Below are 26,907 nucleotides of genomic sequence, written 5' to 3'. Positions count from 1 at the left end.
ATAAATGACCTTGTACTGCTGCGCTGTGAAATGACTTTAGCTGTCACTCCTCTCCTATGACAGGACCAACCTGAAATATTAGCTCGCACACTCAACATTAAAATGTCAGCCTGTGGGACGTGTCCCTCCCTCTCCGGCGACAGAGCGGCCTGACTCGAACGGCCGCGGGCTGTGAGCTGACATCACGGCGGAGGCGTCACCGTGATGCAGCAGATGCTGAGGGGGAGGGAACAAGAAAAAGCCGCTCCGTTCTGCAAGAGAGGACCCACGGAATATCATCATCGTCGTCCTCATCATGATGCCGGCCTCCTGGATGCTTCTGCTGCTGGCCTGCTGCGGACACGGCAATCCAAGTATGTATGCTGGTGATGTTCAGTGTGAGCGCGTGTGTTTACTTCTTGTCCTTCAAGTCACCTGGAAACCATCAGTGTTTTTTTTATGCAGTTTTAATGATAAAAAGAAAAATGCATTATATAATGTAAAGTATTTTGTATATAACAGATTTTTTCAATAAATGGTGTTGCTTGATGTATATTTTGTATGTAATTTTAGTTTTATTAGCTCGCAAATGACCAACTGCAATCTGTGTACCGAACATATTTTTTGTCAGAGAGTGTCGGCCAGATGCTGCCCGCGGAGCCTGGTGGTGATTTCCCGTCCGATGTGCGGAGTGTCTTCCTTAAAGGTAAAAAAAAACAAAAACATAAATATTGTAGTAGTGTGAATCATTTTTTTTTTTTTAAATGTTTTGTTCAACACAGATAAAGGCCACACGGACAAAATGGAAGTGTCGAGTCCCGTCAATCTGACGCTGCAATGCACCTGGACGGACAACAAGGTGGACAACATCACCGGATTCTGGAGAAAAGACGAGCGAGATATTGACAACAGTCACGTGACGCTGCGGCAAGAGAACCAGCAGTTTCAACTCCAAAGAATGTAAGAAACTTTTTACCACCTCTAAAAATATCCTTTGCTCTTCAACTAGCACCATAATGATCCTCATTAAAATAGCACTGAACTCATCTTAATGGTTCTACGCGAAGGATGAAGAATACATGACTGAGCACTGTGACATACCGTTAGTGATTAAAAGTGTTTCAATAAGTTCTGCTGTGGGCCGGGCAAAAGGATTAACAAATGCTTTTATATGGTGTCCATATCTTGCCTTCTGAGGTTCATCATTAAAGATGAAGAAAGTCTAGGGAATTACTCGTGCGTGTTTGGAAATGAAGCAAAGGTTGACTTCATTTTGACAGGTGAGTTTTTCCTGAGAAGTGCATTTTCACAATAAAAATCCCCAAATTAAGGAATATTTGACCTCTTTTAAAACATTCCAATTATTTTACCTTTCAACACTTCAATTGCTTTTAATTTCCATTTCAGCTCTTTAGCTTTCTTAAGCAGTTTCTTCTTGCATTCTCCAATTATGACGATGATGATGTTGGCCATTTTTTTGGGCACTTGTCCACCAGTGCCGCACATGGGCGACGTGCGGGACAAGCCGGTGGTCAGCTATGTTGGCGATTCGGTGGTGTTGCTATGCAAGATGGATGATAACAAGCCCAAACCCAAAACCTGGTTGTGGTTTAGAGCCAACGGCACTGACAAGGTGTGTAACAAGCTTATTAATATTTGTATTCTTTTGTTGTCATTATTATGAATTCATTTTAATATTATTATAAATTTTCTCTTGTTTTAGGAGCAGATCGACACTGTGACGGAACCTCAAAAGTATCAAATGAAAAACGATGAAAAATCCACAAAGCTGCACGTGTACAATCTGACCCACGACGACTCGGTTCTGTTCTACTGCAGTGCTGTGTTTGCCATCGGCGCGGCCGTCAGCCACCTGGAGCTGAAGGTAAGTCACATGACCACTAACGAGTAGTGACGAGGAGTATTTCATTCGGTCTGTGCTTAAAAGGTAATCACCATTTACGAGCCATTGAAGCCCTTTGTCGCCATCGTGCTGGAGGTCCTCGTTCTAGTCACAGCCATCTTGCTCTTTGAGAGTCATCGGTCCAAGAAGGCCCAAGCGCAAGACGGTATGTAGGACCGGGTACACGTATGCCATCTCATGAGGAACATTTACTTTTCATCATAACGCAAGTGGCGGTGGTGCATTGGGTGTGCTTAATGTAATGACCGCCATCAGCCTCGGGGGACGAGGTGGCCAACGCAGAGGCGCCGAACGCCGAGCCCCCCGCCACCACCACGGTCACCACGTGAGTACCCACAATGCACTGCCTGACTCTTGTGCAGATGTTGAGTTTTGTGACCTCTTCTTAGGTCGTCGGGAGAAAGCAACGGATTGGACGAAAACCCCTCGGCCAGGCAACGAAACGTTGAAAATGTCGCTCAACAAAAGCAATAAATGACTTGTGGATTTGATTATTATAGCTCCAAATCCAACACGTAAGCTCTAGCATTAAGCAGTTTTTTGTTTTTTCAAACAGACAAATGGCAATAACCGCACCTTACAATGCTAAGGTGCCGAACACATGGTGCAAATGACTAAAAGTAGTGCTTAGGTGCTGTGGTATTTGAAGTAATACAGGTGTTAGCACTCTTATTTTATTAACATAGGATGTCCCGTGTGTCAAGGTGCACTGTAGTGTATTGTAAATGCACTTTTTGTTTTCCATTGAGAATATACGTATATCTGCCAATATTTAATTGACAGTTTTTGTAAACACTGTCATTAAAGTCAATGTGTAACAAATAAGGTTTCTGTCAATTTTTATCCAGGATGAATTTATACAAGTAATTTCACAATGTGTATTTTGTTTTAAGAAACACTTAATGCTGTTAAATACCTTTTATAGTTGTTTCAATTAATATTTTGATTTAATCAATTTTATATGTGCTTATCTTTTACATTTAAAAATTGTATATAATAAAGAAAATGTTAGGAAGAGGAAAAAAAGTGCTCATGTAATGGGCAAGCAATCTACTTTTATTCATCCATAAATACTAGATTTTGTTTTGGTACAATCTTTTTTGCATTTTCACGTTTAGACATCCAGGACATCCTGCCGGGGCTGATGGAGGAGGAATCGCACCAGTAGTCGCAGCGCGTGGTCATTCAGGCCGACCACGTGCCCGTCCTCCACGCCGTCGTAGAGGCGCACAGACTCGCTGCCCCACAGCAGGTTCTTGCGGGCGTTTCCCCTGTCCGTCTGTGTGGACAAGGCTAGCGTGTTGAGCTGGTAGCAGAAGAAGGAGAAAAAGTGGCCGTCGCTGATCACCGCCTGCGACACGAACGCTCTGCTCACGTCCTCGTGATTCCAGAAACCTGACGTATCAAAAATAAGATCCGTTTTCTTTGAATTATTTTAAACTGTTATTTTTAAAAAATTACATCCAATGATGAAAAATATTTTGAAAAACTGTTAGACATTTTTTTAATTTGAGATTTTTTGTTTATGCATCTTTTACACAATTTCAAATCTATGTAAAAAATAACAATGCAATCTAGTTTGTCTGTTCCTTGACCTTGATAGGAGGCCTGCGCAGCGGTCCACGCAAACAGGCTAGCCATGGCGTGGGCCCTGAGGAACACCTCCACCTGGTCCGACTGCTGGCGGTGGGCCATGCGATCCCTGTGGTAGCGGTCGGGCACAAGGTGAAACTGCGTGTGCCCGTAGCACGCTGGGTCCGGCACCTTGGAACCTGTCGGACGGTCGCCAGGCATTCATTCGATGGCATGACTTTAAGACGCTTCATATCAGTGAGAGGTCACCTGTGAAGATGGTGTTGGTGTACTGCCTCTTGAACAGCGGCAGACAGTCGGGAGAGTACGGAACTTCAGGAACGTCGGCGTCATAAGAAGCTTCCATCGGGACCAACTGCATAAGCGCACGGTTAGTCAACCCTCATTTATTTGCCGCACGTGATTACAAATTTATTTTCTTACAAAATTGCGATATTACCTTTAGCTACAATTTTTAATTTCCACAATTCTCATTAATCTGCCTTGATGCTTTTTGTTCGTGGGTTGCAATTCTGCTAAATGTAAGTAGCTCTCATTGGAAACTGTACAGGGCAAGTCCTTTTTAACAACAAGACTTTGGATAACCTGAGGGAGCTGCTGCGTTATTCGAATCTGACAGAGCGGCCGGTCGTCTATCTGGAACCTGATGGGCTCCAGGCTCCCCTTTCTGTGGCCCCTCGGAACAATCCTCTCCCCTCTCCTCCAGTAGAAACCAACTTGGGGATTCACATCTGAAAACAGAGAGAAAATTTTAACTTCTCTCAATAATAATAGAATTCTAATATTATCAATAGTATTTGATATTGGCTTTTGTTTGAATTGGATCTCTTCCAGGTGAACTTAATTGGACTTTCTTTAAACTTTTTCATTGCAGATATTAAATACATTTCAGTCTATTTGCTCTTCCTCAGTAAATAATTGAGCAAATAAATCATCTTTGTTCGGGAACAGAAATCAGGGCACAGGGTTACTGAAACATTGGACATGCTAACGTTTAGAAAAGCTTGAATTAATTTAACCTATAAGTGTTACGTAAAAAAAAGATCACGGAAGATCAGCATACCCAGGCTGGAGTAGAGGAGCAGCGGGCTGTATTTGGCCAAGGCGTATGTTAACGATTTGACCAGGTTTCTCAGGAAGGGTCCCTCGACGAGCTCCTGTCGTCTGGACATGAACGTCTTTCCTTTGATCGTGTGCCAGTGCTCGTGCAGAATCACGCGCGTTACCAATGAACGGATGTCCTTGAACGCCTCATCACTAATGCCGAGGTTGTCTGCTTCAGTGGCGGGGGAATTCTCCTCCACGGCAACATGAGGCCGAGCTGGGGTGAGTTCCTCCGGCAAGCCGGGGATGTATGCGGTTTTGGTGAAGTGCTGGTACCATTTATCCGCGTTTCGCGCGAACGTCTGCGGGTAGACGACGTACTTTTTGCGCTCTATGCGAGTGAGTGACCGCAGTTTATCCTGCACGGGTGACGCTTTTATCCGCTCGACTTGCTCCTCGACTTGACGCGCTCGAGCCGATTTGCTTTTGGCCGTGAGAGACGGCTTGATGGGCGGGTAGACAGCCTTCTTGACCACTGTCGCCGCAGCCTCGGTGTGTACAAGCTTCTGGTTTATAAGCAAGTTTACAGGGAAGCGAAAGGGCACCCGTGCGCGGGCCGCCATGTTGTTACGTCTTCTTCGTTTCCTCGTCGCATAAATTGAGGAGCGCTCACACAGCAGCGCCCCCTAAAACACAGGCAAATATAATGAATAAACGTCTTTATTAAACACATAACTGTCGCCAAATATCAACTTATTGAGCAATTAGTGTTATTATGTCATTATTACTATCGACATGTATGCTATCGCTTATTTGGCATGATATTGGTTGACTATGAACAACTCCAGAGATGATCTTGAACACAGCCCGCAAAGCAGCGCCGCCGGAAATGGTGCGTTTCAGTCGGACAAATGTCAATTCAGGGTTTCGCTACACATTAAAATGTCGTGGATCTTTTTGCAGACATTATTAGTATTGACATATTAGCCTATTAGTTTGCCGCAAATATAAACCCAAAACGACTGAGAGCTATTATTTTTACTGACGTTCAGCGTTATATTTTATTCAAATTAACGTGGCGTATTGAAAGCAACACTAATGTAACACTAGCTACACGTTTTCCCGAGGAAAATTGAATATCCATTGTGGTTATATTTGAGGACGCCGTGCTTCGACGTGGGAATAACAACAACTGGCCATGCTTTATCATCATATTCTCCGAACATGCTTGATACCTAGCCGAACGGCGGTCCATCTCGGAGGATTGCAACTTGTTTGCAGAGTCCAGGTAGCTTCCCTGTGTCATTTCCAGTTTGTTGTTTTTGACATTGTCACGATATAATAATCTGAATATTGTTGAATTTGAGATAGTATTGAAATATTGTGACCAGCGTTAGGATTATTTTGAATGTTATTTTTAGTTCATTTCTGTTGTTCGCACATTTCAGAGAGCTCTGTGTACCGGAAGTGACGAAGTACGACTGGCGGAAGTGGCCAGTCAGAAATATGGCCGGCCAGCTGCTACAATCTTCTCCAAAGTGATTGACAAAAGCCTCCCCGCAGATATCATATATGAGGACGACAAGGTCGACTTGTGCTTGTAAATATATAAATGAGTTATAATGATTCCAATTTACCAATTGAGTGTATCTCCCCCAGTGTTTGGCTTTTAGGGACATCAGTCCACAGGCTCCTGTTCATTTCCTTGTTATCCCAAAGATGCTCATTCCCAGGATAAGTCAAGCCAGTGATGATGACGCTGAGGTAAGATGGAAATAGAGCCATCAAGAATTTTTTTCTGAATGCACCAAACTAGTGATCACGTATCAATTTACCTAAAATAAGTATTCTGAAAGAAAAAGCCCCACAGTATATATATATATATATTTTTTTAGAGCCTTTCAATGTTAGCATGAATACTCTACTAATTTACACGGCTTTTTGTGCAGCTCTTGGGGCATTTACTGGTCGTGGCCAAGAAGGTGGCAAAGCAGGAAGCTCTGACAGAAGGTTATCGAGTGGGTAAGTGGTCTGTTGACATCGGTTAAGTGTTGAAGAGTTGTATTGATCAGGTTGTTGTGGTCTGCAGTCATCAACGATGGCAAACATGGTGCTCAGTCCGTCTACCATCTTCACCTGCACGTGTTGGGAGGCAGACAGATGACATGGCCGCCAGGATAAATGCTTCCATCCATACATCCAAACTTACATATACGCATCTATTACTGGGACATGTTGACAACATGCATTGTGAGTATATTTTCTCTACTTATGTCAGCTAAATATCAAAAATAAAATAGATTAAAAACCCTTACAAAATGGTGACATATTTTTGTCCAGTAACAATACAGTATCATTTGTCTTGTATTTTCATGTGATAACTAGCAAACCTAAAGACTGACTTACTCAATAGTGACATTAACTAAAATAACTGCTAAATGACAAACTAGTAGAATAGCTAGTAAAGGAAACATATGAGCCGAGTTTGCACTTCTCTCTCATGAAAATTAGATTATAGTTGCTCCAATTATTGAGAAGGTTGTTGTAATAAATTTTAACCAACTACATAAGCAATTGGCCCATGTTCAGATCCAAACTAGTGGGCACAAAATGGTAATTGGCTCAAATTTAATAATATTTCTCAATATATCTTCTACACACATAAATAGTGAATGAGAATGATCTATTTAAACACAAGTTGCAAGTGCAAAACAGTCTTCGACAAAACGTATCCTTTTTTCTTGTACTAAAGTTGACATTGATTTGCGGCTTCAACAATCATTGACACGACTGCAGTGTCATGTGCGGTCATGTGCGGTCATGCGCTTGTGTGTGTGTGTCTCCACGTGTGTCTCTTAATTACGGAAATAAAATTTATGGTGAAAGAACTACGAAGAACTCCTTGCCTTTGTAGGTCACTTTTATGTCGTTCTAATAATATAATGTTCATTCTGCTGGATATTTTTGTGAATGTATTTAAAATATAATGGGATGCATAACATGTATAGAAAATACCTTATATCTTTTCGTTGTGTTTGCACCTCCAGGGACCTTTTGTTGTAGTGTGTGACGTTAGCAAGTGTCATGTGAACGGTAGCTGACTGCGGATCCTCTATTTTTTTTTGATTCAATAAAGTATGTCATTATTTTTTAAATTCAAGAACATATCAAAATATTATATTTGACAGCATAAAAAAATCCGAATGATAGGTCAATGCTGGCTGCATTTGCCATCGTGGTGTCATGTCAGTAGTGTCAACATGAGTCAGCTGATCAACACAAATAAGCCTGCTGGCAGGTCTTCGTCACCTTCGTGAGTCGCGACCTTGGCGGATGTTTCCCCCCCCCCCCCCCCACAGGGCACCGTGGCCCTGCTGGGCAAGTGGGCGGTACTGAGGGGGACAGCACGCAGCGCACTCCAGGTTCCTATTGGCTGATGATGGAGGCCTTGGGAGCACCTGCTCGGGCTGGCCGAAACGTCTTCAGGTCCTCAAGTGACTCCCTGCAGGAGGTAAGACGCACTTTTGCTTCTTCTATCTTTCGACGTTGATGCTTAGAATATGTTGTATCGCGTACAACGTTGCTCTTCCAGGACTTTGGTCGTTTTTGCTTCTTTTTTTTTGCGACGAAAAAGTCATAATTGAGAATAACTAGTTTTTCACGAGAAAAAAATTATCACGTGAAAATATGTATTCTCCAATTAAAGGGGTGTTTTGATTTAAAAATAACAGATGTGATATTTGAATCAAGTACATCATTTGAAAATAATCATGTTTTTGAAGATATTTTTTTATAAAGCAGAATGTCAAGAGAATAAACATTTATCTTCACCTTCCTTTTTTCTCACTAAAATAGGTGTAATAACAAGTATAGTCCCCCAAAAGACATTATCTTATTGCCAAAAGAGACTCAACTGTACAAAACAATCCATGTTCACTCAATACCATGCTTTTATTGCTACAATGAAGTTGAAGTTTCTTAAGCTAAAAAATAAATATTTCCATCCATTTGTATTGTTAAAATGAATGTGACAAGAAAGCTTGACTTCATTGTCATTGTGTGATTATACTTTAGTGTGGACATAAAATAGTGTCATCCTCACTTTGTCGCAGCCACAGTCTCGTGTTGTTGCTTAAGATGTTTCAACCCGAAGGAAAAGGGGGCAAAGTTCGCACGCACTCAGAGGTCAGACTGAGGTGATGGAATGCCATTCACCATTTAGTCCACTAGGTAGGACAGTATTTCAAAACAACTTTCCTCAAAACTGTCGTAATATTATGAGAATAAATTTGTATTTTTACAGTACGTGTCAAATGCAGCATACAAGCATTTTTTTAACAAACGTTACAGTTTCTATTTTATGCGTGAAAGGAATCGTAATCGTTAATCATGCCACATTCAGAAAACGCTGTAGTCTTACCAAAAGAAACAATCTTATTTCTTTGACAGAGAAAATAATTGTTTGCAAAAGATATTGCTATAATCGATTGCAGTATAGAACAGTTGTATTTTGGAAGTGCTGTTCTTAAAAGAGTTGCTTTTTATTCAAATAGATGCAATACCACAAGAGTAAACAAAATTTCTTGTATTCACATCTTAAAGGTATTCTTTCAGTTTCTTTTTTTTTTTTTTTTGTGCTAATCTGAGCTGAACTTGAACATGTTGTAGAACCCGCCTCTGGATGGCATTTTATTTTAGCGTTTGCAGGACAACATGGCACATTTTGGCTCTTTGCTCACATTTGTGTTTAGTGTGACAAATGGCGTGCTGGCTCAGCATCATTTATTAGGTTAAAGGTAAAGTGAAGGACCCTATCACCCAAAAAAAAGTGTGTGCAAAGCTGTCTCAGTCAAATGCCAAGATTTCATCATGGACATGGTCAGTGTAGCAATATGAGTGCTATAAATGACAGCAAAGCCTCCTCACTGCTTTTCATTGGAGTTCATGTCTTTGGTGCAGCTTTGAACACAACATGGCCGAGGCGGTGATGTCAAACGGGCTCACGGGCTTGGATGGACACCATCTGGACAGGTACACACACTTGGCATCTACAGACTCACGTAGAACATCGTGGTCTTTCAAGTTACCCGATTTTTCTTTTGAATTGCACTCAAAATTGAAACTTTTGTACATATTATACTGCCCCCTTGTGGCCAATGCGCACACGTCAGAATGAAGAGGACAATGCCTGTTGAATTATGATGGGCAAAGGATTTAATTCTTTACCCTACACTAAGTTATGTTATTACTGCGTTTTTCTACTATGTACAATGCTGTGTGTGATATTATATTTTTTAATTGCATTAATATATGTACACTTTCAACCCAAAACATTCTTGAAGCCCACATCTATCTAGAAGATTACTCAAGTGAATACACAACGCTGAAAAATCTACTGGTGATATTGAAATGTGTTCTCTGTGTGTATTCACAGGATCGCAGAGCCCTCCGCTCTCACCGTCGAGTCCACCAGGAAGGAAACCCACAGGAGTGGAGCCTCAGCTGGAGCAACGCAACAGGCACAAGCAGGTATGTGTTTCATGAATGTGACCTTGGGCACAGATGAGAAAAATGTAAGCAGGTTCGCCAAGCAATCTAAAATCAGGTCGGTCATTTGAATTGGCGAGGAGACTCAAGTGGTAGTTTTTTTGTTTGTTTGTTTTTTTAGAAAAAAAGGGTTCTACAAAAATAGTGCAGGTATTTCTTTTAATCCAAAAGGGTTGTTAACATTTTGTGTTAAGCTTTTTTTATTATAAAAAAAAGTATTGTTCGTATGATTGAAATAAAGATAATCAAGTTGTACATTTTAAAAAGTCAAACTACAAGAAGTCATCTCACAATTGTATTTGTTTGATACACCCAGATTATTCTCCACACAAGACGTTTCCAAAGATGTATGCAAAGTTAATTTTCAATGACGTTTCCAGGACAATCTAATGAATTCTTACAATTGTATTGTAAACATTATAATCCTTTAAGAAGCAAAAAGCCCACAGAATCTTTCATAATCTGCATGTGACACTCATAAAAGCACAGTCCGAGAAGTGTGCGGTGTTTGTACTGAGCAAACAAAATATCTTCTAAGCATCAAAAACCAGACTGGCGGGTACACGGCACACACCTGGCCGCCTGCATCATCTCAGGTAACACGGCGAGACCTCGCCTCCCTGGCGTGGCCTCCACGTCACAGTCCGACTACTTGTGTCCTTGCTCGCTCGCTCGCTCGCTCACACCACACACCATGGCGGGTAATTGCTGCTGCTCCTGTTGTCCCCCAGAGCCCACCGCCATCCCGCTGAAGCCCCAGGTGCTCGCCCCCGCCAGCCTGGCCCCGGCCGAGCAGCTGTGGACCACCAGCAAGCAGGGGGCGGTCCGCTTGCGGATGGAGGAGTCGGGACCGGCCGCCGACATCCCTGTCACAGTGCACCAGATGTTCCTGGGGACGGTGGAGGCTTTCGGGGACCACCCGGCCTTGGCGTCCAAGAAGGACGGACAGTGGGAGACGCTCACGTGGAGGCAGTACTACCAGCAGTGCAGGACGGCGGCAAAGAGCTTCATGAAGGTCTGCCCTTATTTAATTCAATAATTTAACTCAGCTTCAGCCTCACTGATGAAGCCCGCTGTTTGTCCTCGTCGATTACCAAAACGTGCATCATTGATGAAAACACCTACGTTCGGTTGAGCCTATGACTCCAAATTGTCTGTCATGTTTAAAAAGAACTTGTTTATTGACGACAAAATTGCATTCTTCAAATACATAATTGCCTTTGACAGGTGGGTGCAGTAGTTTACTGTCGTTGAATGCCTGAATTATCTGATGTTTACAAACTACGCTTAGATTTGGTTAGCTCTTGTTTTTCATTTGTATGATGGGTTTTGATGAAATTTCATAGCTCTCAGTCTGTCGCCTCTGCTCTTTATTTGTGGCTCCGCCGAAACTCTCAAGGGAAAATCAATCCTGTAATATAGGCGTGTGAAATCGCCATCTCGTGTTACGGATCCCCTTTCCCGGTTGCGTTGGCCGACCGATGTGTATGTAGGTCAAAAGTAACGTGTGGCAAAGTGTCATCATTAAAAATGGATTTGTGCGTGTCTGTGTGTGTAGCTCGGCCTGGAGCGCTACCACGGGGTGGGCATCCTGGGCTTCAACGCCCCCGAGTGGTTCATCGCCAATGTGGGCTGCATCTTGGCCGGGTAAGTGCAGCACATTTTTGTTTTGTATGCCGAGTGCTGACTTGATATCTTTGTAATGCCGGTCGGTATGTGTGTTGGTCGGTATGTGTTGACGTTAAAGATGCACAAAGTGCGTATCAGGTGTGCATTCCTCGCATAGGTCAGACAAGAAGACAGTCAGATGATGATGATACAGGCTTAGATAAGATGATTGTCATTTTCTGGATTTTTTACATACTTAAAGTAGAACCGCGTGACACTAATTATTGATTAGATTTTTTTGTTTTACACGACCAAGAAAGATGTATGTATATTTTACTATTTTGATATGTTTTGTGTGCTTTCCAGGGGTTTGGCAACAGGCATTTACACCACCAACATACCCGCGGCCTGTTGGGAAGTGGCCAGCACCATCATGGCGAACATTATTGTGGTGGAGAACCAGCAACAGCTGGACAAAATCCTGCAGGTGAGCGCCTGACTCGAGCCTGTGTGTGTACAAGTGTGCGTGTCATCTCAAACGTGCAAGGCCAGTTCTTAAATTTAAAGAACGTACATGATTTCTTCCGGGCAGGTGAAAGATGATCTGCCACATCTCAAAGCCATTGTCCAGTACAAAGGAGAACTGAAGCAGAGGCTCCCCTCCCTTTACACAGTAGGTTGACACATTCACACAAAATGATTGATGCAATCATTAAGTAAAAAAAAAAATGTTGATGGAGAAGATTTCAAACCATGAAGACATTTTCAATTTTATGAAGGAAAAAAATGGGATTGATTGATTTTATTTCATTATTTATTTTTACTTACTATGTTAACCGCTCCACTGTATTTACAAGACTCAGCTAACCACACAGAGATTTTGTTTTTAGTGGGCGGAGTTCATGAGGCTGGGTGAGGATGTCCCCGAAAAAGACCTGAACGATTCCATCAACAGCCTCCGTGTCAACGAATGCTGCACTCTCATCTTCACGTCAGGATCCACCGGACCCCCGAAAGGTGTCATGCTGAGCCACGACAACGTGAGTCATCTCAATCTTTTTACAAAAACAAACAAAGACACTTACGGAATTCCAACATTCCTTCTACAGGTGACCTGGACGGTCCAAAGAGCAGGAGACTTGGTGGGCCTGCGCTACGGCGAGGAGTCAGTGGTCAGCTACTTGCCTCTCAGCCACGTGGCGGCTCAGCTCAATGACATGTACATCACCATGAGGTTCGCAGCCACCACGTATTTCGCCGAGCCCGATGCCCTCAAGGTGAGCACACAACACGCCTTTGGCCATGACGACCACATTTTATTTGATTTTTTTTTTTTCAATTAAAGGGATCCTTGGGAACCACGTTGAAGGAGGTCAAGCCCACCGCATTCCTAGGTGTCCCTCGCGTTTGGGAGAAGATACAGGAGAAAATGCAAGAGGCCGGCGCTAAGGCGAGCCCGTTCAAGAAGAGCGTGGCCGACTGGGCCAAGGCCATCGGACTCATGTACAACTACAGCGCCATGCACGGGTGGGATGGTGTCACCTTCATTTTTGTCACACTAACTTTCAAACGTGACGATATTCTGATTGGCATAGAGTCAAAGCGGAACTTTCTTTGTGTGTCGCAGGGAAAAGCGCGTGCCATGGGGCTTCACCTTGGCTAACCAGCTGGTGTTCAAGAAGGTCCGAGCGGCGCTGGGCCTGGAGCGCTGCCGGATCTTGTTAACTGGGTCGGCCCCCATCTCCAAGGAGACCCTGGAGTACTTCATGAGCCTCAACATGCCCCTCTTGGAACTGTACGGCATGAGCGAGAGCTCCGGCCCGCACACTGTCTCCACTAACGATGACTTTCACATCAACAGGTCAGTCATACCACAATTGGAATTCTACAAATCGACAACTAGAGAAAGCCTATTAAATGTATCAAATGTGAAGCCATGAAGAAAATGTACCATGTATTAAATGGTCCCACCTTAAATAAAATAAATGGTTTTTATATTTATTTAATGACCTTTTTTATTTATCAAGTATGATTTTAATGAACGTATGGAATTTGTCATTTAAATGGAATTATTTAGTATTTGATAGCCTTTTTATTTTACCCGCATGTCATGTCAAATAATTTGGGCATTTCCATTTAGATATTTACACCGGGTTTAATTCCCATTTTTGTATTTTCCTGCACTACGTAGTTGACATTGGAGCATAAACGGTATGCTAATAGCTACATGTGGTCCTAGCTGCGGGAAGGTGATGCCAGGCTGCAAGGTGAAGCTGGACAACCAGGACTCGGAAGGCAACGGGGAGGTCTGCTTCTGGGGGCGCAACGTCTTCATGGGCTACCTCAACAAGGACGACAAGACCAAAGAGGCGCTAGACCAGGACGGTTGGCTGCACTCCGGAGACATTGGAAGGTTCCAGCGAAACTTCCTTTTCATCACTGGAAGGATTAAAGGTCAGCCGTGTGCATATATTTCAGATGTTTTTTTTATTTTCTTATTAGAAAATAAAAATCTTAATTTTAAAACAACCGAAAAACAATTTGCTTAATAATCTGCAAAATACCAGGAGCACAAATATTATATCATGGGTGTTCACCATATCAAAGTCAAAATATTTCAAGCCAAAAAGCAAAATGACCTCATTTGGATTATTGGTGACAACGCGCAGAGATCATTATTACCGCTGGCGGCGAGAATGTGGCTCCAGTCCCCATCGAGAATGTGGTGAAGGCAGAGGTGGCCATCATCAGCAACGCAATGCTAATCGGAGACAGGAAGAAGTTCCTCACCATGCTCATCACGCTCAAAGTAAGCTCCCCAAAATAACCCCCCCCCCCCACACACACACACAATTATTTACTATAGCGAACTATTGGCCAGTGCGTCGTGGACCAAGAGGGCAACCCCACAGAGCAGCTGAGCCAAGAGGCCATCAACTTCTGCCGCAATCTTGGCGTAGGCGCTACCAGGGTGTCGGAGATCATTGATAACAAGGAGCCTGGCGTCTACAAATCCATTCAGGAGGGCATAGAGCGATACAACGCCAATGCCGTCGCCAGAGCGCAGAAGGTACAGAAGTTTGTCATCCTGCCAAGAGACTTCTCCATCGCGGGAGGAGAGCTTGGTAAGTTGTTTACATGTTCCTACCTGTATAGTCCAAAACCCGGCATTTTAGGAGATATGGTCATAATTTAGGGACTTTTCCCCCCCATCATTAAAAAGAAAAAAAAAACATATATGGCGTGGTCAAAATTGGATCTGATTTTTTTTTTTAATCTGAATTCATTATTCCACAATTTCATTTTTTTCATATTTTTTGATTTTCATATTATGATAATTTTGAGCACTGTTTAGTAATTAATTTCTCCTAAACATATTTAAAATGTTATCATGTTTTCTTTACATTGTTTTATTGCATTAGGATGTTACTATTTCCCCCCCAACACAAATAAAATCAATGAATTATGACAAGAACATTACCATAATATTTGTGATTAAAGCCAAAATATGTTAATATTTTCAATTGAATGGTTGATTACATTTGTGACAAGTAGAACACAGCCTGTCACAAATCTTGCTTGCCATCTTGGTCACTTGTTTTGTGAGGAACGGGGCCGCATTCCAAAGCGAACGTTTTCATTTAATTATGTGCGTGCACATACTGGAGTAGAATCTGCTTTTCCTTACAGGGCCCACCATGAAAGTGCGGAGGCCAATCGTCGTCCAAATGTACCAAGACAAAATCGATGAGATGTACACTGAGCAGACGCAAACAAAATAAACCATGAAGATGGATGATATTTATACTTTAATGCACCTTTACCTTGTAAATAAAAGATCCCAGTCATGGCCAAAGCTTGCCATATTGATCCCCACGTGAGTACCTAACACTTAAGTGCAATATCATTAATTTTGTATTGCAATTGTTTCGTCATTAAACAGGATTGGCTGATGAATTGAGACATCATTAAAAGATGTCTATTGTCAATTTATGGTAAGAATAAAATTACAATATTTGAAGTATGGTGTATTTTTTTTTTTTTGTTGGGTAATGACAATTTTACAAATCTAAGTCGTAATATTCCAAAAATGTATTTGATGACCAGAATTTAATGGCAGAGTCCCATTTTTTCACTTTTCTCCTAGGGTTAAAGATGCTTTATGAGATGTACTTTGTTTGAATTCCTTCTCGGGTTCATCTTCGTCGGATGCGTGTAACTATTCGAAAATAACGCCCGAGGTCACCGAGGCGTGGTGCATATGGTTGCAGCATCAGCATTCTTTTTTGCGTTTAACATATCAGATGGCGTGGCTGGACTAATTGTCGTCTTTCAGGTTTTTTTCTTTCCAATTACTGAAACGGGATATCTGGGCATCTTTCTGTCAAGCCACAGCGTGTACTATCGATGACCCCGTTGTCGAGACAGCGCGTTGTCACGCTTAGATCCATAGATACACATGCTAGAATGTAACCATATTGGCAGATCTCCTTCGTCAGGAGGTGAATGATAAGAGCCTTTGATTACCTCAAGGGTTAACTTAGGTGACTATCAATGGGGGGGGAAAAAAGTACCAATTTGCTTGCTAACAAATTGTTCTTGTTTTGTGAAAACTACTTAGGCTAACATTTAAGTTACCTCTCAATCAAAAGGTTTTTGTGAGTAGTGTACAAAAAAAGAAATTAAAGGCACATTTTCCATTAAACATCAAGGCAAAAATAAATGTGCTATTGATTTGGTATGAGCGGGATATTTTCTATGCTGCCACCTTGTGACTAAAACGATTATTGCATGTAAGCAGATTTTTGCGTAATATTTCATTCAACTGGAGTGGTATTTCATACATGATGGCCAAAATAAACAACAAGGTCGAGTTAGAGGTTGTTTCTCATTTGGTGATGATGGCCACTCCCTTCTTCACCCAAGCGTTGCTGGTGAGAAGCGATAGCATGAAGCGAGCCACGTCGCCGCGTCCCATGGCGCTTCCCACTGGCCGCCCGCTCTTATCGGGCACAAAGTAGCCCTCGTGTGTCAAGATCTCCAAGGCTGAGGATGACATGGGCAGAGAATGCTTACATTCCATATGCTGTGAAACGATGTCAGCCATTATGTTTTGTTGGCTTCAGCCAATCAGCTCGTTGCTTAAGTTTCTACCCAGCAGTCTCATCTTTGCAATCCAGTCGACAGTGGAACTCTCAAGGTAAGGCACCTTTTTAGTAACATTTTAGATTCTTAATAAAATATTATCAATAAGCGAGACTTGAATTCTGCGTAGCAACAACTAATGAGTGTTGAAAAAGAACTAGTCACCGTCACCAGTATGACCAATTCCGTTTCCTTGTATAAATGCACTCTTGCTGTTTGTGTGTGTTTACCTGAGGAAGGCAAGTTCTTGAGACCGGGCGGGCGCACCACGGTCCAGTTGACGTCATCTACCTGCCGGAGGTATTGCTCCATCTCCCACATGTTGCTGAGCACACTGCGGATCAGGGGCAGCAACAGGAAACGGATCAGGTACGGTGACTGAGTGCCAGAGTTAGCTGGGAGGAGAAAATGGAACAATGCATATCCCAATTTGTCATGTCTGATGGATTTCTTTCCCCTAAAAATAATACAGTAATCATTTGCATATTCACAACTGACTGATTTACATTATTATATATTATACTACAGATACAACAACTCACGGTCTGTGTACCAAGACGTCATGGTGATGATGCTGTTGACGCGTGCCTCCCGCATGGCTGTGATCACAGCGCTCATGGACTCGGTGTAGCCCGTCACGTTGGAGAAGAAGGAGGTCGAGAAGCCCAAGCAGGAGACCACCACGTCTGAGCCCTCAAAATGAGACTTGAGGCTGTCCGCTGAGAAAATGTCAGCCTCCACTACCTGCAGGCAAAGGTAAAAAAAAAATAACCCCGGAGGTTTATTGGCATTTTTTGGGATATTTTTGGCATGTTTAAAAAAAAAAAAAAAACATGTCACAAGCGCATATTTTTCATCCTCTACAAAGAGTGTGGTTGGTTACCGCTCCATGTTTATTTGCATCATACTGCCCCCAAGTGGCCAACGTTGAAGCAAACAACGTTTTTCACAGTTCTATTTAATGAAGTGACTGTAGTATATTGTTAGAAAATACAATACTGGGAGGCTAGATCAGATTGAAAATCTGGTCACGGAAGTAATTAGAATCATGTCAAGGCACTGCTCTACTTTACTTTTCACACGGAGATTGATATATGACTCCTCCGCTGCCTCTTGTGATCATTACTTGCCGTGAACTTTGAACCCCGGCGCGTCGTTACCTTGAGGTTGTCATGACGCACGGTGAGCTTGTCCAGGTTCCGCACGACGGCGGTGACGGCATGGCCCTGCTGGAGCGCTTGCCTCACCACAATCTGGCCCGTCTGCCCGGTGGCTCCCAACACGGCGATCTTCATGCTGACACTACAGACGCACAGTGCCAGGCAGACCCAAAGGTTTTTCAGATGTTACCGCCCCTGTTTCATAAAGTCACACGGTTACAAAATGATCAGCATACCCGCGTGACGGCATTTGGTTTTGGTGGTGTAAAACGTTCATCATGTGTTGATGTCGTAAAAAAGACATTCTCCCTGGCCAACAGAGGGCGACACCAAACGGGTGCAGGAGAATAGAGACGCTTGCTTGTTTCAAAGCGGGTGACTGGGCCTAAGGCGCTGAACGGCACATTTCTTCTCCAATTGATTATTTCTGCAGATGAGGATGTCAAAAAAAATTGGTCTCATGACTAAACACCGCTAGAGTGGATTGATTGATTGAATGAAAGAAGCAAGAGTTACAGAATACAAACGGTTGTAATTTCCATAGCGATCATGTGATTTGAATGTAATGATCTTCAGATTAAAGCTGAACAAATTCAGTGCATTGGGGTGACTTGGACTAAGTGGGAGAACGTTGAATCAATTCTCAACTTGCTATTCCACTGACTTGTATTGACTACCCAGGCAATTAACATTTGAACAAATTCGGAAGACAAGTTAACCATAGTATTTAAAAAAAAACTATAATAAAGTAAAATGACTCACCCTTTGAGGATGCTAGTCATGGAATAGAAACACGAAGGACTTTACTAGCTGCAATACTGTCACCTAATCAAAATTATTTAGATAAAGATTATGGATCCATTTCCAAATTTGTTATTTGTTTCTTTACAGTCGCACAAACTGGAGGTAAACTGCACAAAATAGTTGTCATCCCTACATGGTTAAAATACTTTTGCAATGCATTAGTTCAAAACGTTCACTCACAACTTGATTGTTTTATTTATAGAATTATACGGATTTACTTTAAAACATGAATCAATACAGGGAGAAGTGTATTTATCTTACCCATGAGATTCCAAGTTTGCTTTTAATTTAACTCTGCTTCGCGTGTTTAAAATATTTTTTATGAAACTAAACACGCAAAGGAACGTTTCTCCTAAGCAGCACAAATGTATAAATATATATATATATTTGCTGTATTTTAGATGTAACGAGGAAAAATGTCGCGTTAACCAATGTGTACGAGTTGTTACAAAACACTTCCGCATACACACCTTCGCAGTTTGCACGTTAGCGCTAGTGATGTGCATTCCAGTTCTTTTAAGTGAACTGAATCTCTAGAATCAGTTCACTCAAAAGATTCATTCAAAGTTTGAATGAATCTTTTGAGTGAATTTGAATTTCAAACGAATAATAATAATGATCATCATAATAATAATTAATAATAATGAAGCAGTTGTTGGTAAACATAGATTAAGGTCTTGCCATGTAAAATCGAAGCTATGAGCTAATTTATCTGCCTCGGCTGACTATTATTTGAAGTAACCTTTTTCTCGCTGTTAGGCCAGAAACGGCCCGCGTAGCAGCATAGAATTATTCAGATAATTGATAATTTTGTAGACTAATAAAGATGAACAATATATCAAAATAGCTACAGCTAAATAGTTAAACAATTATTTTTTGAAAGTTATGCTAAGCCTTTTGATACTTCAAATATTAGATTTTTTTTTTTTTTTAGAAATAATAGTGAACCCATGTTTATTGCGGCAGGACTCGCTGTGAGGGGTAAAAAATCTCTGATATAAGAGTTTGCTCCAAACACAAGGCACAAAACATACAATGTCTGCTTGAAAAAATGGTGCTATTGCTTTGAAACACTATAACTCAAATCATTATTTTCCTCATTAGGATTAGTATCCATGTAGTGAGGCATGTGTCGGCCATTTTGACTTAAAGTTGGCAAATATCGTTTGGTTCCTGATAAAAGGCGAAAGGAAAGTTCTCTAAATCGGTCATCCCATTCCACACATGCAAGCTTAATTTTGGACTGAGAAAATTGATGATATCAATGCTGATGTTGACCTGCTTCCTACCACCTGTGCTTACTTCCTGCCGTCTCGTGCAAGCCGCCTATCTCGTCTCATTAAGTCTTTAGCGCTTCTAATCCACTTGTGCCTCGACGATGCCACGAGGGACTAAAGAGCGAAGCAGCTTTGGGTCAGCGCAGTGTGCAAAGACGCGCAAGCGAAGACCTCCTTTGGGTTTGAGATTCTCAAGAAATGGTTCCTCAAGATGCCCACCCTTAACCTCTTCACCTGACTAGACGGGTGGAGCATGACGCACGACAAATGTCCCAATGAAAGCACCCGGGATGTGGTGACTGGATAGACCACGTAAGTTTTTAAATATCTTTTTAAATATCTTTCATGTCGAATTGCCACATAATGCTTGTGAAATCTTTCTAGCTTAATGCTAACACATAACGTAAGATGCTATAGATAGGCTAATGAAATTAGCATCAATCTTTAAGCAACTTTCATCCTATCACAAACGGAGGTAGCACACACAATACTCACAAGTGTATATTCTTTATCCTCTGCAAAAAAGTATTTCTTCGCAACAACCCTCCTTTCTCATATTTGCTGATTAGCCTCACTTCACTGTTCCAATACTTTTGTCTATCATGTGCACTTTTTTTTTTTTTTCCCATTTCTTTTTTTTGAGTGTGGTCATTGTGATTTTAGGAAGAGTCATGGGATGTGGCGTCGCCAAGTCCAGCCAGTTCCAAAAACACCCGGTCAAAGGTGAGCTTGTCATGTTCCGCAAAAAACATTCAACAGTGAACTTTCAGTCATCAATGACGACATTTTCTTGCCTTTTTTTTTTTTTTTTTTCTTTCTGCTGTGCTCGTTGCAGGCATCACGTGTAAGCCACATAAGTTGTTTTCCGTTGTGGTTAGTAGTTGGACAAGACGCTTTTGATTTGTTGTTGGGTTTTGCAGCAATAAGGGCGGCCGTGCTGATTCAGCAGTGGTACCGTCAGTATGTGGCACGTATGGAGATGAGGCGGAGGTACACCTGGCACATTTTCCAGTCCATCGAGTACTCTGGAGAGCAGGCTCAGATCAAGGTGAGGCTTTGAGAAATACAACTTTCATGTCCGTCACAACTGGAGTTTGTTTGTGCCACTTGTGTCTTGGCAGCTGTATAACTTCCTGGGCTACCTCATGGACAACTTCACACCGTCGAGCAACGAACGTGAGCTGGACTCTCCGCAATATGAACTCCCGCATGGACACACTGACTGACTGGACTCCTCATGATGATGAAGATGTTGATGGTGTGACCTTGCAGGAAACCTGATCTCGCACATCTTCCGTGAGAACGAGGTGTGCCGCGACGCCGAGTGGGAGCGTTACTTCTGCTACAAGAATATCGAGGTGCCCGAGATCTACTCGGGACCTCACCTGTGCTTCCCTCTGACGCTGGAGCAGGCCGTCTACCTGGTGGAGGCCTTCCGGAGCAAGAAAGTATGATTGATTGCCTTCTATTTGACATCACTGTGCTGCATTCAATGACGCTAGGACTAAAATATTGTTAACCGAAAGTGTTTGCCCGCTAACGCCGCCTTTTCGCCAGCAGCAGCTGCACTCGCGCTACGTCCTGCAGCTCCTGTTGGAGACATGGAAGCTGCTGCGCATGTTGCCCAACATCAGCCGTATCTCCACCTGCCACAGCAAGGAAATCACCATTTGTGGTGAGACTTTGTTTGGCCATTCAATCGCTCGCTGCTCATCCAACCGCGGCACGAATCGCCACCGCTAACCTTCCCTCCCTTCATGTCGACAGGAGATTTGCATGGGCAGCTGGAAGACCTGCTGTTGATTTTCTACAAGGTAAACTTGCAAGCGACGTACACCAAATACACTTTGAGAAGCAGTCGGGCCACTGTACTGGTCTACCTGAGAGTGCTCGCCGTGCGACGTATGCTAACAGAACGGAACGCCATCCCTGGAGAAGCCTTACGTCTTCAACGGAGACTTTGTGGACCGAGGCAAGGACTCCATCGAGATCCTCCTCATCCTCTTCTCCTTCCTGCTGGTCTATCCCACCGAGGTGCACTTGAACCGAGGCAACCACGAGGACCACATCATCAACCTGAGGTAAAGGAGCGACCTCCGCCGAGGGCCGGAAGACGCCGGCAAATAATTGTTGTCTTTCCTTGTTTGTGTTGACTGTTTCAGATACGGCTTCACTAAGGAAGTGTTGACCAAATACAAGGTAGATTCCCTCTTTTGACATCTTCTCTATTTAAGCCACACAGGGCTGACACTGTCACTCCTCCTCGCCACTTAAGAGGATTAAAGGTCATTCGTTCGGATACTCGTAGGGCATTTGAGAACCTTTTTGTCATTTTATCCATTTAGTTATGAATTGATTTGTTGTATTTTTCATTCTGTTTATGTCATGTCAAAGTCTGTTAGTTCAGCACTGTTGAGCTTCCAAAATTTGCTTGCTAGCTCAATTTCAATCCATTCCGTCCATATGGGTCGGGCCCTTCAAATAACCGCTTGGCAAAAAGTTGAAGTAATAAAGCGAGGCAAGACCCAGTAGAGATTTTTTTTCTGTTCAGATGCACGGCAAACGGATCCTGAAGCTGCTCCAGAAGATCTTCAGCTGGTTGCCACTGGCGACGGTGATCGACCAGAAAGTTCTGGTCTTGCACGGCGGCATTTCAGACACCACGGACCTCGGTTTGCTGGCTCGAGTGGACCGACACACTGTGAGTGGCCGACGGTTCCTTGTTTCTGAGTGAAACGTTCTCAACGCCGTGTTTTTGTTCAGTACGTTTCGGCGCTGAGGCCTCCCAAGAAGAGGAAGCAGCAGAGCTCCACGGGCACTTCCATCGACTCCGACATGGACGACGAGTGGGCCAATCACAGGCTCTTCCAGCGGCGGGCTTCATTCACATGTCCCAAGCCAATAGTGAGCCGCGACGGCTTCCTCAACCGCTCCCTGCAGGACTTTTCCGATCGGATCAAGGTCAACGTGGAGGGCGAGCTGAAGCACGGACAGCAGAGAGCCCCGTTGGTGCGTCTGGGGAGCTTTGGCGCCGAAAAACAAGCAGATGCCTCCTTGGACTCGGTCACTAGCGACACCGCCAAGAAAGAGTGGAAGCAGGTGAGTCGCAAGCAGAACATACTGGATCCAAGCCACAGAGGTTCCTCCTTGGTCACCCGTCAAAGGGTTCCCCGGACCGTAGACGTCATCCCCAAGCTGTCACGACGACGTCATTTACGACCTTTGCGCTCGGACCCGTGTACGGTGAACTAAAGCGCCCTTGGCAGTCAGTAATCAACACTTGAGCGGCAGTTGCCCGAAACAACTTGGCTTTCAAATGCGCTAATCCACGCGTCATTAATCCTCCCCAGGGGCAATCTGCTTTTCCACTGCTCCGTCATTAACATAAGGAGCTGGAAAAGATCTGCTTCAGGTTCAGGCAAGCATGACTGAGCGGGCTTGTCGCGCTGTCTGAGTGACAAGCTAGCAAGAACGGGAAAATGCCTCAGTTTTTAGTATCACGTCATTTGAAATGTGGATAAAAAAAAATCCCGGCCAAATCAGAGGCATTTAACGGGCTTGGAGAGGTCCAAGCGTATTTCAGGAGGGGGGGCAGCGCCCTCGCAAACCCCCTCCAGCACCGCCAGTGTATTCATTTTGATCAGGGCCATGGTTGAGGGACTGGACTTTGGCGATCTCCCAGTCACACTCACCAAAGTCAACTGAGACAACTTCAAATGGAAAAACAAAATTGTGCTGTTTTGCCAGATCCTGGACCTGCTGTGGAGCGACCCCATGTCGCAAGACGGCTGCATACCCAACGAACTTCGGGGCGGCGGATGCTACTGGGGCCCCGACGTCACCGAGGACTTCCTGAGCAAGCACAACATGCAGTTCATCATACGTTCGCACGAGTGCAAGCAGGACGGCTACGAGTTCTGCCACAACCGCAAGGTGACCGCCGACTCGGTCTTGTCCTGGTTGGTCCGGTGGTGGCGATCCCTTCCAGCAATAGTCTGGCCTCAGAATCAGGCTAGAGGAGAAAGTGACAAGCGTTTTGCCCTTTGACACAAAGATCCTGACGCTCTTCTCGGCCTCCAACTACTACGACGTGGGGAGCAACCGAGGGGCCTACGTGAAGCTGGGCCCCAACCTCGTGCCTTACGTGGTTCAGTACCAGGCCAGCAGCATGACCAGAGAACTCACTGCTCGACAAAGGTAGCAGTTTCTCAAACTTTTTGGGTCCAGGCACTTAATCTTGCGCTTTTGATTTGAAGGTTCTTTGTGTCTTTGTGCGGTGTGCAGCATGGGGCAGACGGAGCGCTCGGCCCTCAAAGTCCTCCGGGAGCAGCTGTTTTCCCACAAGTCGGACCTCATTCGTGCCTTCAAAAGATTCGACTGCGACAACACGGGTGAGTCCCGGCACGCAGGGCTCACAAAGTAGGCTATGTCAAAATGACCTGGCTAAATGAATGCGATGTCGATGATTGGGACCTTCAGAGTATCTCGCGTGCGGTTGCGGCTTGTAGGTCTGGTGTCGGTGACGGACTGGGCGACGGCGGTGGAGAGCGTGATGCGACTGGGCCTTCCCTGGCGGATGTTGCGCTCTCAGCTGGTCAGCGGCAAGAGCTCCGAAGGCCTCATCGATTACCAGCAGTGGTTCAACGAGCTCGCCATCAAAGGGGCCAACGCTGACGTAACGCTCTTTACATTATTATTGTAATTTCGTGCAGCTTCAATGTCGACAGAACCTGTCACAGTGATGTCTTTTTTTCATGCAGCACATTGACCAGTGTCTGCTGGAGACCTTGTATCGCCATCGCTCCACCGTGGAAACCATCTTCAGGATCGTGGATACGGATAACTCAGGTCAAACACGCACGCTAACACTACGTTCCAGCAAAGTATGGCAACGTTTTTCTTCAATCTGCCACACAAATGTATGCTTGCCAAAAATCGCTTAAACCGGCTGCACAATATTTATTCATTTTTTGGACTGCCTTTAGTATTTTATGAATGATTCATTGTGATATGGAGCAGGGCGACCAAATGCAGCTTGGACCAGGGTTTATTCAGCAAAACAAACTCATGGACTCGGCAAACCGACACGACTTAACGAAATAACAAAAGGACTAACCGACAGGGACGCGAAACAAAGGACGTAAAGACATTAAGGCAACAGGAACCAAAAGATATCAAGACGACAACAACACACAATGATCCGACCGGCATGAGGGGCAGACAGGACTATACACGACAGGTAACAAGAGCTGGGTGACAATAATCAAACTAATCATGGGCACACAGGAGGGGAGAGGCGAGCACACAGACAGAAACCATGACAACAAACACATAGTGGAACGGCTGGGGACGAGACGTGACAAACTCATAAGTAATCAAATCTAAACCTTAAAATGATTTTTATTCATAGTACTTATAAAGTTACCCCCTTCCCCCCTGCATCTATATATGACCAGGCCAAAAGAAGTCCCTCACACACACACACACACAAGCTTGTGTGCTGACATTGTCGTCACACAGCACGTGATGTGTTGTGTACGCTAACGTGTGATGCACTAATCCCCGGCCGTGACGTTCTCTGGAATCTTCCTGATTAAAACGGGAGATTAACCCACCGATCTACTGCTCTTCTCGAGACACATTTGTTTTTCTCCTGTCAGAAGCATTAGCTTGACTGTTTTTGACCAAAATGTACCTGAACAAAAGGCCCCAAAGTAACCGAAATGTTTTACAGTTCTCCGATACTTGTAGGTTGTTGGTAGTTAGTCTTTCTTTTTGATTCCCAGGCTTCATCTCGCCATCGGACTTCCGTCAGACGTGGAAGTTGCTGAGCGCGTACCTGAAGATGGAGATATCAGACGAGGCCATCTCGGAGTTATCCGTGGCCATCGACAGCAACCGTGACGGGGCCATCGATATCGACGAGTTCATGGAAGCCTTCCGTCTCACCGACAAGAAGAGTCGACTGGAGAGGGGCCGCAGCATGTTCATGGCCACCGCGCCCGACCTCACCGCGCTCGACCAAGATGAACACGTTTGAACGCAGCTCACAGCGTCACCTCCGTCATCGCTGATTGACTTTGTGTGTGTGTGTGTGTGTTTTTTGTTTTTTTTCGAAAGACGTAATCCTTATAATGAAGAAACATTTATTCTCTGTTGTATCACCGTTTCTTAGGCCACAAACTGGATTAAAGTGATTTGATTTTTCTTCAGGTTGGTGCTGACTTGCCTTTAAAACATCCCCAGTTAATCAGTGTTGTGCAATCAGATCATTTGAGTTGTTTGATGTTTCCGCAAGTCAGTTGTACAAGTTAAATCACATTAATGACGTCAAAAGTTTTGAAATGTTTCAGCTCGGGCTCCTTTTTTTCCATACATATCACAAAAGCCTGACATTTGAACGGGTGTGTAGATTTTTTCCATCCACCGTATGTTTACTGTAGAAAGAGTTTGTTTGTTTCATATGTGCAAAGCTGCTGTATTGTGTTTAAAAAAGGTTGTTCTACTCTTTCATTTGAACTTTTATCGCTTTTTTTGAAAATGTTTTTTAATTACGTTAATACATATTTACTATGTAAATATAGTCTGATATAGTAAGTATAAAATTATTATTCCAGCTGTTATGTACATTTTTATTTAATGTACGTTAAAAAAATGGAAAAAAACACACATTCTGTCCTTTATAGTATTCAATTTAGATTTTAAATCCAATTAAAAAAAAAAAAAATCTGATGTATTTGTCAGTGAAAATACATTGTGCAAATGTGCTGTTGATGAAAGTAAGATACGCTTCAAAACAATTTTCATCTACAATTAGTTTTCTTTT

General features: G+C 43.5%; 6 protein-coding genes across 18 annotated transcripts; 4 read left to right on the top strand and 2 right to left on the bottom strand.

Annotated features, from left to right (window-relative positions):
• Nucleotides 1–68: 68 nt before the first annotated feature.
• Nucleotides 69–5,021, top strand: emb (embigin). 3 transcript variants are annotated; one of them, XM_061277910.1, is made up of 10 exons: nucleotides 69–353; nucleotides 611–685; nucleotides 762–939; nucleotides 1,177–1,259; nucleotides 1,476–1,612; nucleotides 1,703–1,864; nucleotides 1,928–2,048; nucleotides 2,159–2,228; nucleotides 2,293–2,418; nucleotides 3,022–5,021. In XM_061277910.1, exons 1-9 carry the CDS (start codon nucleotides 296–298, stop codon nucleotides 2,375–2,377), a joined length of 969 nt encoding a protein of 322 aa, XP_061133894.1. In that variant the 5' UTR covers nucleotides 69–295; the 3' UTR covers nucleotides 2,378–2,418; nucleotides 3,022–5,021. The 3 variants fall into 3 exon arrangements, 2 of the variants coding, with proteins under 2 accessions (XP_061133894.1, XP_061133893.1); XR_009714389.1 differs by lacking the exon at nucleotides 3,022–5,021 and having other exon boundaries at nucleotides 2,114–2,228; nucleotides 2,293–2,372; XM_061277909.1 differs by lacking the exon at nucleotides 3,022–5,021 and having other exon boundaries at nucleotides 2,293–2,728.
• Nucleotides 2,939–5,316, bottom strand: mrps30 (mitochondrial ribosomal protein S30). Its single transcript, XM_061277904.1, has 5 exons — nucleotides 4,560–5,316; nucleotides 4,082–4,227; nucleotides 3,746–3,851; nucleotides 3,499–3,675; nucleotides 2,939–3,298 (listed from the first exon to the last, which is right to left on the bottom strand). The coding sequence occupies exons 1-5, from the start codon at nucleotides 5,161–5,163 to the stop codon at nucleotides 3,018–3,020; spliced, it is 1,314 nt and encodes a 437-aa protein (XP_061133888.1). The 5' UTR covers nucleotides 5,164–5,316; the 3' UTR covers nucleotides 2,939–3,017.
• Nucleotides 5,317–5,466: 150 nt separating this feature from the next.
• On the top strand, nucleotides 5,467–7,428 carry LOC133153795 (uncharacterized HIT-like protein Synpcc7942_1390). The gene is made up of 5 exons (XM_061277916.1): nucleotides 5,467–5,828; nucleotides 5,989–6,126; nucleotides 6,200–6,304; nucleotides 6,490–6,562; nucleotides 6,630–7,428. The coding sequence occupies exons 1-5, from the start codon at nucleotides 5,739–5,741 to the stop codon at nucleotides 6,719–6,721; spliced, it is 498 nt and encodes a 165-aa protein (XP_061133900.1). The 5' UTR covers nucleotides 5,467–5,738; the 3' UTR covers nucleotides 6,722–7,428.
• Nucleotides 7,429–8,034: 606 nt separating this feature from the next.
• On the top strand, nucleotides 8,035–15,716 carry LOC133153786 (long-chain-fatty-acid--CoA ligase ACSBG2-like). The gene is made up of 15 exons (XM_061277894.1): nucleotides 8,035–8,051; nucleotides 9,500–9,571; nucleotides 9,975–10,069; nucleotides 10,819–11,102; nucleotides 11,646–11,734; nucleotides 12,062–12,182; nucleotides 12,288–12,368; nucleotides 12,586–12,735; nucleotides 12,805–12,972; nucleotides 13,041–13,222; nucleotides 13,323–13,556; nucleotides 13,935–14,149; nucleotides 14,365–14,504; nucleotides 14,577–14,820; nucleotides 15,386–15,716. Exons 2-15 carry the CDS (start codon nucleotides 9,513–9,515, stop codon nucleotides 15,475–15,477), a joined length of 2,154 nt encoding a protein of 717 aa, XP_061133878.1. The 5' UTR covers nucleotides 8,035–8,051; nucleotides 9,500–9,512; the 3' UTR covers nucleotides 15,478–15,716.
• LOC133153794 (flavin reductase (NADPH)-like) lies at nucleotides 15,488–19,293 on the bottom strand. 4 transcript variants are annotated; one of them, XM_061277912.1, is made up of 6 exons: nucleotides 19,066–19,251; nucleotides 18,237–18,427; nucleotides 18,001–18,142; nucleotides 17,383–17,584; nucleotides 17,071–17,235; nucleotides 15,488–16,741 (listed from the first exon to the last, which is right to left on the bottom strand). In XM_061277912.1, the coding sequence occupies exons 2-6, from the start codon at nucleotides 18,302–18,304 to the stop codon at nucleotides 16,584–16,586; spliced, it is 735 nt and encodes a 244-aa protein (XP_061133896.1). In that variant the 5' UTR covers nucleotides 18,305–18,427; nucleotides 19,066–19,251; the 3' UTR covers nucleotides 15,488–16,583. The 4 variants fall into 4 exon arrangements, with proteins under 4 accessions (XP_061133896.1, XP_061133899.1, XP_061133895.1 ...); XM_061277915.1 differs by lacking the exons at nucleotides 18,237–18,427; nucleotides 19,066–19,251 and adding an exon at nucleotides 19,275–19,293 and having other exon boundaries at nucleotides 18,001–18,195; XM_061277911.1 differs by lacking the exon at nucleotides 18,237–18,427 and having other exon boundaries at nucleotides 19,066–19,268.
• On the top strand, nucleotides 19,260–26,881 carry ppef2a (protein phosphatase with EF-hand domain 2a). 8 transcript variants are annotated; one of them, XM_061277891.1, is made up of 18 exons: nucleotides 19,260–20,393; nucleotides 20,745–20,804; nucleotides 21,002–21,129; nucleotides 21,203–21,257; nucleotides 21,354–21,529; nucleotides 21,639–21,756; nucleotides 21,849–21,895; nucleotides 21,996–22,162; nucleotides 22,244–22,280; nucleotides 22,633–22,782; nucleotides 22,845–23,180; nucleotides 23,829–24,014; nucleotides 24,136–24,278; nucleotides 24,366–24,472; nucleotides 24,590–24,756; nucleotides 24,842–24,929; nucleotides 25,204–25,320; nucleotides 25,868–26,007. In XM_061277891.1, the coding sequence occupies exons 2-17, from the start codon at nucleotides 20,753–20,755 to the stop codon at nucleotides 25,278–25,280; spliced, it is 2,034 nt and encodes a 677-aa protein (XP_061133875.1). In that variant the 5' UTR covers nucleotides 19,260–20,393; nucleotides 20,745–20,752; the 3' UTR covers nucleotides 25,281–25,320; nucleotides 25,868–26,007. The 8 variants fall into 8 exon arrangements, 5 of the variants coding, with proteins under 5 accessions (XP_061133875.1, XP_061133873.1, XP_061133872.1 ...); XR_009714387.1 differs by lacking the exon at nucleotides 25,204–25,320 and having other exon boundaries at nucleotides 24,338–24,472; nucleotides 25,868–25,921; XR_009714386.1 differs by having other exon boundaries at nucleotides 24,842–25,320; nucleotides 25,868–25,900.
• Nucleotides 26,882–26,907: the final 26 nt, after the last annotated feature.

Source organism: Syngnathus typhle, linkage group LG5 (assembly GCF_033458585.1).
Source record: "Syngnathus typhle isolate RoL2023-S1 ecotype Sweden linkage group LG5, RoL_Styp_1.0, whole genome shotgun sequence".
NCBI lineage: Eukaryota > Metazoa > Chordata > Actinopteri > Syngnathiformes > Syngnathidae > Syngnathus > Syngnathus typhle.
The sequence above is the reverse complement of the archived record's forward strand: the minus strand, read 5'-3'. Positions and strand labels throughout refer to the sequence as shown.